At 50.1% G+C, this 14,509-nt stretch overlaps 1 protein-coding gene across 1 annotated transcript in view; it reads right to left on the bottom strand.

Annotated features, from left to right (window-relative positions):
- Nucleotides 1–14,509, bottom strand: part of LRRC75A (leucine rich repeat containing 75A) — a 124,068-nt gene that overhangs the window by 60,934 nt on the left and 48,625 nt on the right. The window contains 1 exon segment of the mRNA XM_036768572.1: nt 5,384–5,512. Coding sequence (XP_036624467.1) covers nt 5,384–5,512 — 129 coding nt within the window.

Raw genomic sequence — 14,509 nt, 5'->3', positions numbered from 1 at the left:
GCTTTCAGCCGGATGCTCCAACTGTCTGAGGACATGTGTCTAGGCCAGTGCTTCTCAAATTTTTTGGCTTCAGGACCCCTTTCTACTCTTAAAAATTACCGAGGACCCCCCTGCCCCACTATCTAGTTATATTTACCATATTAGAAATCAAAGTATCTAATCATTATTATGGAATAGTTTTGACCTTGTGGACTCCCTGCAAGGGCATCCTTTGAGAACCTCTGGTCTAAATGTTTTCTTTTTCTTTTTTTGGGGGGAGGGGGAAGACAATCAGAGTTAAGTGATTTGCTCAAGGTCACGGTGTATGAAGCTGGATTTGAACTCTGCTCCTCCTGACTCCAGGGCTGGTGCTCTATCCACTGTGCCACCTCGTTGGCTCAGCCCATCTATTTTCTAAATCAGGGATCCCTTTGATGAGAGGCAGGATGGAGAAGAAAAAGAATGCCTGGCTGGGAGTCTGAGAGCCTGGGTTCAGATCTCACTTGGCCACTTGTGTGACCCTGAGTCGGTGCCTTCACTTCCCTGGGCCACTGTCTCCTCATCTGTGAAACAAGCCGAGTGGATTCCATGGCCTCTGAGGCCACTTTCCTCTCCAAATTTACAAGCCCATCATCTGACCTCTCTGATCTCCTTCAGTGGGAAGGGGAGAAATAAACTCCAGGGTCAATTATGTTTCATCTTCCCTGAAGGGCTGGATGCTTCACCAGCTTGTCTTACTCATCTTCCTATCTCCTCCCTGCACTGAGTTCAGTAATCTGGATGGAGCAAGTGCTCACTCCTATCACCCTCTTTCTCTCCTGGGGTAGGGGGAGGGGGAAGGAGGGGCAGAGGGAGAAGAGGAGAGACAGGATGGAAAGTGGTTTTCTTCTTCCTCATCTAATTTCAACGTTCCTAACCTTGCTCTTTTCCACACCCCCACCTGAACAACACAACCCTCAGGTTGACCATCCCATATCTAATCCTGGGGACCAAGCTGTTCCCAACTAAGAATGATCCCCTCACCCTAATCCACCTCCCCAAAAGAACCCCAATTCTTATATCTCAAATTATATTGCAAAGCATCAGAACTATTTGGGACTGGTTAATAAAAGGGAAAAGCAGCCAGGTGGTGCAGTGGATAAAGCATGGGACCTGGCGTCAGGAAGACTCATCTTCCCGAGTTCAAATCTAGCCTCAGACACTTCCTAGCTGTGTGACCTTGAGCAAGTCACTTCACCCTGTTGGCCTCAGTTTCCTCATCTGTAAAATGAGCTGCAGAAGGAAATGTCAAAACCCTCCCGTATCACTGCCCAGAAAACCCCAAACAGAGTCACAGAGAGTCAGACACAGATGAAGAAATGGCTGAATAACAACAGTTCAGTGGAACAGACTAGACAAGGAAGAATCAAACAACTGAAAATAATCCAGTGTGGGATAAACCTGAGAATATAAATTACTTAGGAAAAGAACTATCTATTTGGCAAGAACTGCTGTGAAAACTGGAAAGCCGTTCAGTAGAAATCAGGGCGAGGTCCTATGCAATCCTCTACAATTCATTACAATAAGCTCAAAATGTATCACTGAGCTGAATATTAAAGATCACAGCATTAAAAACAATCACAAGAGAAGTAGATCAAATAAACGTCTTTCACAAGTATGACTGAATCGTTAACCAAACAAGAGAGCGAGGTGATCAAAAGGATAGAACAGGTGATTTTGATTATATGAAGTTCAAGAGTTTTTGCATGAACAAAATTAATGCAAATAGAATAAGATAAGAAGCAGCTGAATGGGGAAAAATTGTGACATGAACTCTTTCTTCTAAGGGTTTGATACCCTATATATATATACATATACACACATATATGTGTATATACAAACACACACACATACACACACACACACACATATGGAACTGACACAACTGTATAAGACCCAAAACCACTGCCCAATACATAAATGATGAAAGGCCAAGAACAAGCCAGTTCTGAAAAGGATCACAAACTATTAACTATATAAAAGATTGCTCCTAATAACTAATATGAGAAATGCAAATCAAAAGATCTCTGAGGTTTTATCTCACACAAAGAAAATTATCAATGATAAAATGTAGGACTGATCAATATTAGAAGGGCTGAGGGAAGATGGACTCAAGCCAAGTCAAGAAGCATTTGTTAAGCTCCTTGTATGTTAGGCTGTGAACTGGTCCAATCGTTAGCAATTTGGAATGATGCTAAGAAGAGCCGATCATACCATCTGGTCTAGAGATCCTATTGTTAGGCATTTACACTGAAGAGGTCAATGCAAAAAAAAAAAAAGGCCCATATATGCTGAAATAACTAAAATAGTACTTTTTGTAGTAGCAAAGAAGAGGAAACAGAGTAGGTGCCCATTACATAGGGCACAGCTAAACAAACTGTGGCACAGGATGGTAATGGTTATTACAGAAACAATGTACATGAGGAATTCAGAGATGCATGGGAAGAGTTGTATGAACTGATGCAAAGTAAAAGTTGGCGAACAGGAAAACAATCCATGAAATGACCACCACAATGTAGATAGAATAACAACAAAATAAACCAAACCGAAGGCTGTGAAATTATAATGCTTCATTTGGCCCCAAAGAAGAGCCTCTACAGAAGGGGACTCAGGGTGTAGAACTCTGCATATAATGTTGGACTTATTTCATGCCTAGGTTAATTTACGAACTCTTTCCCCCTTCTTTTAAGGGATGGCTCTTGTGGAGGGGGACAGAAGAGAGCTGTATTGGGAAATGTAGGAATACAAAATCAGTGTCAATAAAAACATCTTTAAACTCCCTTTCCACGTTCTCCACCCTGCCACATACAGCCAAAAAAGTGCTTATCTAGCCTTTGCTTGGAGATTTACAGTAAAGGGAAGCTCCCAACTTTCCAAAGCAGCCCTGCCCACTTTTGGACGGCACAAATTGTTAGGAAGCATCAAGCTGCCTCTTGAGACTTCCACCCATCTGAGTTCTGCCCTCTGGGGCTGAACAGAACAAGGTGAAGCTCTGTCTCAAAAGACAGTCCTAATACCTGAAGGCAGCCACAATGTCCTCCTTGTGTCTTCCTTCTCCAGGCTAACACCCCCTTCCCATCAGAAGAAATTTGAGCTAGAAGGGACCCAGAGGCCATCCAGTTCAAACCCTTCCCTCCCCAGGCGGGTCTCTAGGAATCACTCATTACTACTGTTTGATCACCCCCTAGCCACCTCCCACTGTTCACCTCCTAGCTCTCCCTCCTACAGTTAAGTAAAAACAAGTCCTGGAGAAAGAAGAATGTTTCTTATGTGGGATAGGAGTCCTTCTTGCTCACCACCTGCCAATCCTCTTCTGTCTGTCTCTCTCTCCCTCTCAATACAAAGCTGGTACTCAGAATCATGTGGCGGGGGAATCACTGGTGTCAGGGAGCACCTGCCTTAAGCCCCAGGACCCAGGGCTGAGACAATCTGTCCCCTGGCATAGAGAACAGGAGATCTCTGGGAAGGCTCTTGTTCAGTTCTCTGTCTCCAGCCTCCCGGGTTGGGGGTGGGGGGGCATTTCCTGCTTTCAAAGGAAAGGGAAAACCTTGCCTTCTTGAGGCATCCCAGAAGGGCAGGTAGAGAATGTGGAAGTGGCTTAAGGGGTTGCCCTCCTCCTGAAGCCTGGCCATCCTGGGCACAAGTGCCCACAGTGGAAGCAAGCCATACACCCATTCACATACATGTCTCTGCTAAGAGGAATGCAAGTTTCTTGAGGGTGAGGACTGTTTAAACTCTGTATCCCCAGCAGTAGCTAGGCCTGTGGCCTGCTAGGGCCTTAATCAGCCCTTGCTGAGTGACTGCTTGATTGATTGATAGATGTTCTCCTTGCATTCTATGTTCAGTGGGGCTAAGCTGGGGCATCAGAATCCCAGGATCCCAGATAAAAGCTGGAAGAGACCTTAGAGGTCCTCTCTGCCACCTACCTACCTACCTTCCTTCCTTCCTTCTTTCCTCCTTCCCTCCCTCGTTCCCTCCCTTCTTCCTTCCTCCCTCCTTTCTTCCCTCCCTCCTTCCTTCCTTCTTTCCTTCCTTCCTTCCTCCCTCCCTCCTTCTTTCCTTCCTTCCTTCCTCCTTCCCTCCCTCCCTCTCTCTTTCTTTCCTTCCTTCTTCTTTCTGTTTATCTCTTTATCTATTCATTCATTCATCTATATCTATCTATCTATCTACCTATTTATCTATTTTCAAGCCCTCTGTTTACAAAGGAGGACACAGATCCAGAGAGAGGAAGTCATTTCCAAATTTATAGGACCAAAGACTTCAAGCTGGAAAAGGCTTCAGAAACCATCTGGTCCAACCCCCTCATTTTATCCAGGAGGAAACTGAGACTTAGAGAGGTTAAGTAATTGCTCAAGGTCAAATTAGCTTCTTTCAGAGGCTGCGGGAAATTTCCTTCTGCAAGGGAAGGGGAGAGTAGAGAGGAGGCTGGGAAGACCAGAGAAGTGAGATCTCCTGAGGCCCAGGTGGGGGGGGCACCCCCACCTCCACCCCCACCCCCTCCCAACTGAGGTGGCCCCTCCCCAGAGTTGGGGAAACAAAACCCACTCTATCAGGGTAGCTCCAGTTCCCACGGCTTCCTCCATCCTCCCCAGGAGGCAGCATGCTGGGAGGACTCCCCCCTGGTGACGGAGTGACTGTCATGGCTCCAGAGCTGGAAGGGCCCTCAAGTGCCACCTAGTCTCCAGTCACCAGAAAGGAAAAGGGCAAATGTCTTTGTCTGGTCAACCCTCCGACCTTCAGAACCTCCCAGGAGTTAGAGGCTGTTTCCAGAAGCTGGTGAATGCTTTGGATTTCGCTTCCAATCTAAGCTCTACCAGCCCCCATCCACATCACCATACCCACAGCTCTCGCCATAGACCTTGTCTGCTCTATCCTCTAGGCACTAAGCCTTAGGACAGCTGGAATGGGACGTATTTCCTGGCTTGGCCTCTCTAGGTCCATGTCCTCCACTTCCCTGGCTCTCTGGATGAGGAAGGAGAAGAAAGGCTGGCTTAGACCTAGAGGAGCTGGGTTCAATTCAACTTCTGATGCTTACTACCTGTGTGACTTCCTGGCAAGACACTTTTTACTGCTCTGGGCCTCAATTTCCCTGTCTGCCAAATGAAAGAGCTGGACTAGATGGCATATGAGGGCCCTTCCCACTCAGAAGTTATGATCCTATAAGTCACTTAACCTCTGGGCCTCAGTTTCTTCATCAGTAAAATGGGGAGGGGCCTTTCACCTCTAGAGCTATGGTCCTATTATTTTCCTTGGGTGCACTGGATGGGTTCCATCCTCCATCACTGAACACCTTAATGAAAAGAAAAGCCCAACCGACTCCAATCCCCCCAACAATTTAGCCATGCTAAGAGGCAATGTAACCTACTGGCTTGGGGCAGTGCACGTATCGGGCCAGGCTGATGATGAGGTCGTGTGAGATGGGGTCCACCAGGTTCCGGAAGCTGGCATAGCGATAGAGGACGTCATCCAGTGATGTTGACTCCATGCCCAAGTCCTGTGGGAGCAAAGGGATGAACCAAGGTGAGCGGCAGTAGCCTTTACATTGGGGCCCCTTCTGAATTGGCTGGTGCCTGGTTCATTCAGCCAGGGAGGAGCTAAGTGCTGGTCTGTGCCAAGCCTTGACTACAGTAGGGCTTCAGCAGGCAGTCCAGGACACAGGGCAGGGTGGGGGGGCTCCCTCCAGGATGGCTTCCTTGGAGGCAGCGGGACAGAGGAAAAGTACCTGCAACAACTCAGGAATGGCTTGGCCTTCCTTACCTACAGCACCCTCTAACCAGCTCCGCCTGAAGCAAGACAAGGATGTGGTTAAGCAGAATAAGCACAGAATTTGGAGTCAGAGGACCTGGGTTTAATCCCAGCTCTACCAGATACAACATGTATGACCTTGGGCAAGTCACTTCCCCCAAACCTCAACTTTCCCCTCTGAAATGGGAGGATGAACTTGATGCCCTCTTTGGCTCCCTCCAGCCCCATGATGAGAACAAGCCCAGCTTTGATACTGGAAGCTGGACAACCATGTCACTTCTCTCAGGTCTCCCCCATTTTAAGTAACTGTCTCAAAGCCTACATTGCTGGCGCCCTGGGAGAGGTCACTGGCAGAGTTCCACTGACACCCAGCCCCCTCACTTTGCCACATTGCCCCAGAGAAGCCTGGCTGCAGCTTTGCCTGGAGTACACAAGGGTTAGCGGGTTTGTGTCAGGCGTGAGGTCTCTGATGCCCATGCCCGTTGCTGGTGTTGACACTGGTTACCACACTTGGTGGAGGGACAGGATGTTGGCTAAGATCCCTTTCCCCTTTTGGGGGTCATGCACCCCTTGGGCAGTTTAGTCAAACCTCAGGACAACTTCTCAGAGCAATAGTTTCAAATAATTGAAAGAAAGGCTAAATTTCAGTGAGACTTAGTGAAAACAAAGATGCCATTTTCCCCCCTTCCAAGTTCCTTGACCCCTTGAAATCTATGTGTGACTGGGGGCAGGGAGGGGTCATCAGACCTCTAGTTTAAGAATCTCTGCTCTAAAGTAAAGATGGGGAGGGGGCAAATGTTGTCTCTCCTCTACCCCCACCTCCCTCACTGCCTATCTGCTCCCTACCTATCCCACTCTACCAGGGCTGTAAGCCATCGGTCCCTGTTCCCAGGAGAGGCCTCCAACTCCCATCCACCCTGCCCCAGGCAGACTCTCCTCTGAGCCCTGGTCCCTGCAAGATGATAAATCTGCTGCTTGGATTTATAGCAACCAAAGGAACAAGTGGAAAAAAAATTCAGCAGCTGGTCTCACCCTGGAGGGGAAAGAGAAGAAGAGGGAGGGAGGAGAAGAGAGCAAACCCACCCACACACCTTCTCCCAAGGATGCTCAGAGAATGAACAAGTAGGGGAGCAGGGCGAGATCAGAGCCTTCTGCGGTGGGCTCCCCCATCTCCCTGCCAACACCAGCTGAAGCCCTGGAGAGGGCGGGCAGGAAGCAGGGAAGCTTCTCAGTGGGAGAGAGATGGTGTGAACTGGCAGCATGCCCAGGATGCCCACTCCATGCCTGGACATCAGAATGACAGCCCTGGGGAAGGGGCCTGGGAAGGAGCAAAGCCCAGTGGGCTGAATCATTCATTCAGACTCTAGCTCATTGTCCTGGACCCTAACTGGCTAGGTTATGAGGACCTCAGTTTCCTCATCTGTAAAGTGGGACTGAAAACAACATCTACCTCACAGTGTTCATAGGACCCTTAGAACTAGAGACGAAAGGGGCTTCAGAGACCATGGAATCCAAACCCCTCCATTATATCTACCAGTGAGAAAGAAAGCTAAGTCATTCACCCAAGGTCTCACAGGCATGAAGTATCAGAGGGAAGATTTGAACCCACCACCTCTCACTCTAGGCTCTATGCTCTTTCCACTTTCAAGGGTCAAGAAGAAGGTGTCCCCTAACATTGGTTCTCAACGTTCAAGTCACGTCACATGGGGAGGACCAAACCTGTCCCTTCTGGGGCTGGAATAACAGAAGGATGTGGAGACCCCTCCCAGCTCTTCCAGCGGTCTAGGCATCCGTGATGCTAACTCCTCCAGCCTAGGCTGGAGGCTCCCAGAGGAGGGGGCTACAAGTGAAGCATATTTCCAAGTGTCTTTGACCTTGAAGCTGTTTGTCCATTGTTAGACAAAGTCCTTTCTAAGGACGATGATTTCTATTTCTGCAGTATCTTCAGCTTCTCTTTCCTTTCTTTTTTTGTTGTTGTTGAGGCAATTGGGGTGAAGTGACTTGCTCAGGGTCACACAGCTAGTACGTGTCTGAGGCTGGATTTAAACACAGGTCCTCCTGACTTCAGGGCCAGTACTCTAACCACTGCACAACCCCACCGGCTCCATCTTGGGATTTTCAATGTGACTTCTCATCCTCGCCTCGGTTAAGCCTGCCAATGCTCTTATGGGTAAGGCAGGCATTCTCATTTGCATTTTACAGACAAGGAAACTGAGGCCTGCAGGAAAAAGCAAGTTGGGCGGGGGAGGGGGCAGAGCCCTGGTTTCTCTCCCCTCCCTGGGCTCTTTTGGCTAAAGCACCTTGTCTCTTGTGCAATCTCAATGTGATAGCACATTGGCAGAGCTGGCAGAACGAGGGGACCTCATTCCAGGGACAAACCAGAGATTTTGTAAGCTGCTTTTCCGGTGTGTCTGTTTGCAATTGAGAAGCCAAGAAACTGCCCTAGGAGAAAAGAGCCTACATTGCATACTAGGGCAGAGCGCAGCCAAAAAGGAGATGGAGATGCCCGGGCAACACCTCCCTGGCCCCTGTGTCTAGGGGTAACCCCGGGGGCTCTTTCCCAAACAGGACTTCACCAAAACAGAAGAGCTGTGAAGTGTTATATGGTGTATGAGGAGTCAACAGTCTGTCAAGCAACAGGCATTTATTAAGTACCTACTGTATGCCAGACTCTCTGCTTGGCAGTTTCCTCAACATGAGGGGACTGAACTAGATAACCTCAAAGGTCCTATTTGTGTCTAAATTTATGATTCTGTGGGATTGTGGGAAAAAGTGGCTGTGTCCCCACCTTGTCCACAGGCCAAGGAGCCTTGTTTCCAGCCTGGTGTGCATTCCAGCTGGGAAGGGCAGGGTTCAAGGCTGGTGGGTGTCTTCCCCGCCTTCCCCTCCATCTCATGCCTTCTTCCTCCCCTCATCACTCTCCCTGCAAAATTGTCAGCCTGCTCTGGTTCAATCTAAAAGCTGTTCCGCCTAATTCACATGTAAGCTGATAACTTCCATGCCCTGCCGTGTCCTGCCCAGCCCCCTTGCTCCACCTCACCGATTCACAGGGGAACAGTGCCTGCCTCAGGCCAGCCAGGCCTCCCCTAAGGCCCACCTCCTCACTTCGCCCAGCAACCCTAGGGAAGCAGACAAGCAGCCTCTTTGTGATCTCAAGCCTTATCCCCTCATCAGGAAGCAGGGATAATTCACTCTGGTTCTCAGTCCTGAGCTGGGGCCATGTTTGGGAAGAAAGAATAGTGGATTCGGGTTTTTTTTTCAATTTTCCTATCTATGAAGCATGAGCTGGCTACAGATTATTTATTTCTGGGCTATCCAGTTTCCATTAAAACCATTAGCCTTCTCCTGCCCCCTCTTCCACTCCACACAATGTCCCTGCCCTCATTCAGATCTGGCCTCAGGCACTTACCAGCCATAAGGCCCTGAACAAATCACTCACCCTCAACCCATCTCAGTCTCCTCTTCTGTAAAGTGGGGATAACAATAACACCCACCTCCCAGGGCTGTTATGAGGTTAAATGAGATGATATCAGTAAATCTGTAAACCCTAGACCAGTCACTTAGCCTCCATCTGCTTCAGGTTCCTCGCCCGCAAAATGGGCATGATAACGGTCAAAGTCACTTGAGCTAGCAAATGTAAAACATGTTATAAATGCTGGCCAGTGTTACTACCTGATGTTGGAGGTTTAGGGGCCTTCTTCTTCATCTAGGAAGTCAGGGGGCAAGACTCAACAGTCTTTCAGGTCCCTTTCAGCCCTAGGCCCTGGGATCCCTGGGGACTTCACCAATCCTATCTCCCCAGTCCCAGAAGATTCAACAAACCAGACGAGTTTGGGGAGCTGACCCAGGAAATGTGGGAGAGACTCAGGGGGCAAGGCAGAAAGCGGCCTGAGCTGGAGGGGAGGCCCCAGGAGGCTTCCCTCAGATCTCTCTCGTTTAGGATCCTCTCCTATGCCTGGACTGGCTTCCATCCGTTCCTTCAGGCAGGGGAATAGACAAGATGACCTGGGGAAGAGGGCCTCCAGAAGCCCCAGGGGGGCTTGACTCCAGGGTGCTGCTTGTTGGCATGGCCTGCCATCCTGACTGGAAGCCAGTCCTTGCTCTGTTCAGCTCAAGCAGATGGCACCCTCCCCAACAAGTATCTCTGTGTTTGTTTGTTTTTTAAATTTATTTTTCTCCAGTGGATTCCTCACTGAAGAAGGGAGGGGGGAGAGAGAAGAAGGGAGTGGAAGAAGGAGGGAGGAGACAGGAGGGGAGAGGAAGAGGGAAAGGACAGAGAGAAGCAAGGGAGGGGGAAAGGAGGGAGAGAAAGTGATAAAAAAGGGGTGAGGCTGTCCTCCTGGACCAGATTTATGGCCATGTTAGCTAATGACTCCTGGGGCCCATGACTCACAATCCTTCGAGTTTCACTTGGGGTGTGGGGAACCAAAGGTCTCAGCCATAGGAGTTGGGGGTGTGGGAGAGATGGTGGGAGGGACCTGTTGGGCAGAGAGGCCTGTTGTCATCCCACAAGGACTTCAGGCCACTCCCAGCTTCCACGGAAAGGAAAGGAGGGAGAAAGGAAGGGAGGGAGAAAGAAAAGGGGGAAAGGAGGTAGAAGAGGAGAAAAGGCTAGAATGGGGCAGGGGGAGAAGAAGAGAGAGGGAAGATGGGGTGTTGTGAAAAGAGGGATATGAAATCAGAGGATCTTGGGGTTTACATTTGGGCTCGGCAGCTTCTCACCTGCATGACCCTGGGCAAGTCACTTTCCTTTTCTGTGACTCGGTTTCCCCTTCTGTAAAAGGCACTAGTTTGTTGGACTAGGTAAGCTCTCAAGCCCCTACCCAACCCTAGATTTCTGATCCTATGAACGAAGGAAGGAGACAGTGAAGTCTCAGCTGGAAAGGCTGAAAATCCACACCTCCTGAATTCTGAGTCAGCAGCTTCCAGCACTTTCCCTTTGGTGGCCAAACCACCAAATGCCTTCCTGCTTTAAGGGCGGCATCCAGGGGGCCCAGAGAGGCTAAGGAGCTATTCTCAGGGTCACACAGCTAGATAACCCCACAACAGGACCAAACTAAATACCAGGTTTCCCAATTTCTGGGACCCTGGACTATGATCCTAACAATTTGAATATATTTGCTCCTCTATGACATGCTGTCACGTTTCCCCTCCATACCCCAATAGAAAGTGTGTGTGTGTGTGTGTGTGTGTGTGTGTGTGTGTGCGTGCTTGCACGCTTGCACAGAATAAGGACATGCTCAGGGTATCCCAAAAGTCTTAGCGTAGTATGGCTTTAAACTGCACTGAGACTTTAGGACACCCTGTGTCTGTGCCTGATGTCTTCCCTGATCTAACCGTAGGCTGCTTGAGGGCAGGTGCTATTTCATGCTTTGCCATTGTATCCCCTGTGCCTGGCACACAGGAGCACACATACTTAATGACTGACATGTTAATTGACATGAACTTCCTTTCCTTTTTCTCCAGTATCCATTCACCTATCCCCTGTATTTCTGCATCGCACAGTAGGCCCCCAAGGGTGGTCTTGGCAAATCTTACCTCCCTCTTCAACTTTCAGAAAGAGGAGAAAAGGTGGTCCCAGGCTTGGCAAAAAGCAAGCAGATAAACTCAAGAAGACACTGCCCCTCCCCCACTCCCCCAGCCCTAAGTAACACACTGCCATGGACCGGGGGTGGGGGGGGAGGGGCGGGTGGCAGGGGAACTCCACAAGGAGCTCCAAGTAGAGTTCTCCATGCCAGAATGTGGCCACTGGGGGACTGGAGCTCCCCCCCCCCCCCCGAGGGATCCCTAGGGTAGAGAGCCCACAGGGCGGCTGCCTGGTCGGAACTGTCCAGATGTTGGAACTGTCCAGATACTGGGCCAGGCGATGGAAGCAGCCGTGCTGGGAGCTCCGCCACCCCCTCACCCCCCCTACCACCACCCCAGCCTCGGCAGGCTAGGGTGGGCCCCTTGCCTGAGTCAGCTGGGGTGACATCCTCTCTGGGGAGGTTTCCCTGTCTTTCACACGGCCATGCAGGGAGAACAGAACAAGCAACTACTAATAGGCGAGATAAATAGGGGAGCTCCGTTCTTGGGGACTGATCAGGGTAGTGACTGCGTGGGATTTCTTTACTGTGTGCTGGAGGCCAGGGAGCCTGGGATGAGGGATGGGGGAGGGCAGGAGGAGAGGGAAGAGAAAAGAGCCTGGGGAGGATGAAAGGTGGGAGCCTCAGTGGGGGTGGGGGAGATGTTTGGAGGTTTGGGATAAAGTGATCTTGTGAACAGAATATTTTTGGGACTGCTCACACAATGAGTACCCTGCATACTAAAAAGGAAAGGAGGAGGGGAAGAAGATTCTCCTGTCCCCCTCCCTCTTCCTCTTCTTCTTCTACTCCCCCTCTCTTTCCCTCTTCCTTTTCCTCCCCTTCTCCCCTCCCCTTTTTCTTTCTTCCTTTCTTTCCTTCTCCTCTTCTCTCTCTCCATCCCTCTCTCCTTCCCTCCTCCTCCTCTCCCTCTCCCATTCTCTCTCTCTCTCTCTCTCTCTCTCCCTCCCTCCCTCTCTCCCTCTTCCCTCTCTCTCTCCCCCTCCCTCCTTCCCTCCTCCTCCTCTCCCTCTCCTTCTCTGCCAGCACTCTAAATAGTTTTTCAATTTGGCTGCAACAAGTCAACTTGGCTATAGGATTCACACTGGCTCTGCCGGCATTTCCTCATATACCCTGGAGCCTTCCCCACTAGCCACAGCTTGAGGGTGGGGTAGAGGAATGGGAAGGGAGGAAGCCTGGCCCCCATCTCATGAGTGCAGCCATTGGTCTTTGCCTCTAGCCAGAATGCCCCTCCTCCACCAAGGGCAGGGAAAGAAAATGAGGAGGGCAGAGGATGTCCTGTGCTTTAATTTGGTTCCTGGTGCCTGCCCCTTGATTTCTCCTCCAGAGATGGCACATGCCTTAGAATGGTGAGCTAGCAGTTCCATCGTGGCCCTCTCTATGGGACTCAGTTTCCTTCTCTGTAAAAATGAGGACATCTCCAGAAGTCCCTCCCAATGCTAACAGTCTGATACAAAGATGCTCCGTGGGCTGCTGCTGCTTCTCATTGCTCCTCTCCTTCGCCTCTGTCCCTTCCCAGACAGCCTGCTGACTGCTTCTCCATAATTGAATCTCCCAAAGCCTTGATTTCTAGCTGCTCCTCGGCAAATAATAGGTTTTTCTTCCCACTCTTACTTTAATCTTTACCCTGAAGAGATTTAAACTCCCTTCTCCCTGCGTAGCCCCAAATGGAAGAGATGGGAAATTAGCTTGTGGGCCTGTCTCTCTGGTCTCCCTTCCAGACACGACTGCCTGTTTTTACACAGGCAGTTGGGAAGAGAGGGAGAAAACATGGTATGAATATTTACCAGCAAAGGTGGCCAGTCAGTACTGAAGCCACCACAGAGCCTGGATGGGCACCCAGGGTCCCTTAACGAGGCTGGCATCCAACCAGAATGAAATGAACCAGAGGGCTCAGAAGGTGAGCAGTAGGAGGCAGGGAGGATTTTGTCCCCTACTGAACCCCGGGAAGGTTTGGGAGAATCCAAGAGCCTGGGGACAGCCCCAGGGGACATTCTGAAGGTGGGACATTTCACAAACCTGAATGAAGGGTGGGGTCATGTCTCACCTTTGTCACTGTGTGACCACAGAGTCAGTCATGGTGCTAAATGTCAGGAATACACAGGAAGGCAAAACCAATCCCTGCCCTCAAGACCAGGGGCTGGAAACACAAACCTTCACCAATATGGCAGGGCAGTCTATACAATTTTCAGTCTTCTCAGCTTGGCTCAAATTCTAATCAGGGAGGCAAGAAGGAACTACGCAGGGAGAAGGTATCTTCAGAGGAGAGAAAAGCTTATCTCAGAAGGGAAGGCACTTCCCTAGGGCTCAGTTTACCCATCTATAAAATGAAAGAGTGGGCCAGATGGCCTCCCCCAGGCCCCTTTCAGCTCTAGACTATGATCCTATGATCCATCACCTCCCAGGCCCCTTCCAGCCCTGTCTTAAAGCTAGGATCCTAGAAGTACCATTAGCCCCACTTTACACATAAGGAAACTGAGGCCAAAGTTAAGTCACTTGCCCATGGTCACGTAGTATCTAGTAGTGTCTAGGAGTAACAGAGCCAAGCCTAGCATGCAAGATGTGATCAAAAAACACATTTTGAAATAAATCCATTTGCATATCATAGGAAGTAACTGAAGTTCCAGGAGCTGGAGCACAGAGGAGCAATGGCCCCAGTGGCCATGCCAGAGGCGGTCACTTCCCAAGCCCCGAGAGAAAGGCAGAGACAAAGAGCTGACATTTTCTCCAGAAGACATACTGAGCCAGGGAGAGCTCAGGGCTCAGAGACAGCAGCCGGGGACACAGCTGGGCGTGTGGCACTGCCAATATCCAGGATAACAGCTGTCCGCAACCCAGGAACACTGTGCCAGGAGATGATCTGTCATGCTCCTTCCCTGGCTGGGCCTTCAGGGAGGGAGTGGGTATGTGGGGGTGTGTCAATGTGTGTTCATCCAAAGTCACTCTCCTCTGCAATTTGCTTTCTGAAGGGTCATTCTAGAGGGCAAGGGCTGGGCTGGACCGCCAAGCTCAGTGCAGGGCCAAATGAGATGAGAATATGAAGGGCAGACACGGCCTGAAGTTGAGGAAGGACAAGGCTGGGCAGCAAGGCTTGGAAGGATAGTGGATTTCGAGCTGGAAGGGGCACACCTGCTCAGTTCTGCAGAGGTGGAAACTGAGGCCCA

This window comes from Trichosurus vulpecula, chromosome 7 (assembly GCF_011100635.1).
Source record: "Trichosurus vulpecula isolate mTriVul1 chromosome 7, mTriVul1.pri, whole genome shotgun sequence".
NCBI lineage: Eukaryota > Metazoa > Chordata > Mammalia > Diprotodontia > Phalangeridae > Trichosurus > Trichosurus vulpecula.
This window is presented reverse-complemented; position numbering and strand designations above follow the sequence as displayed.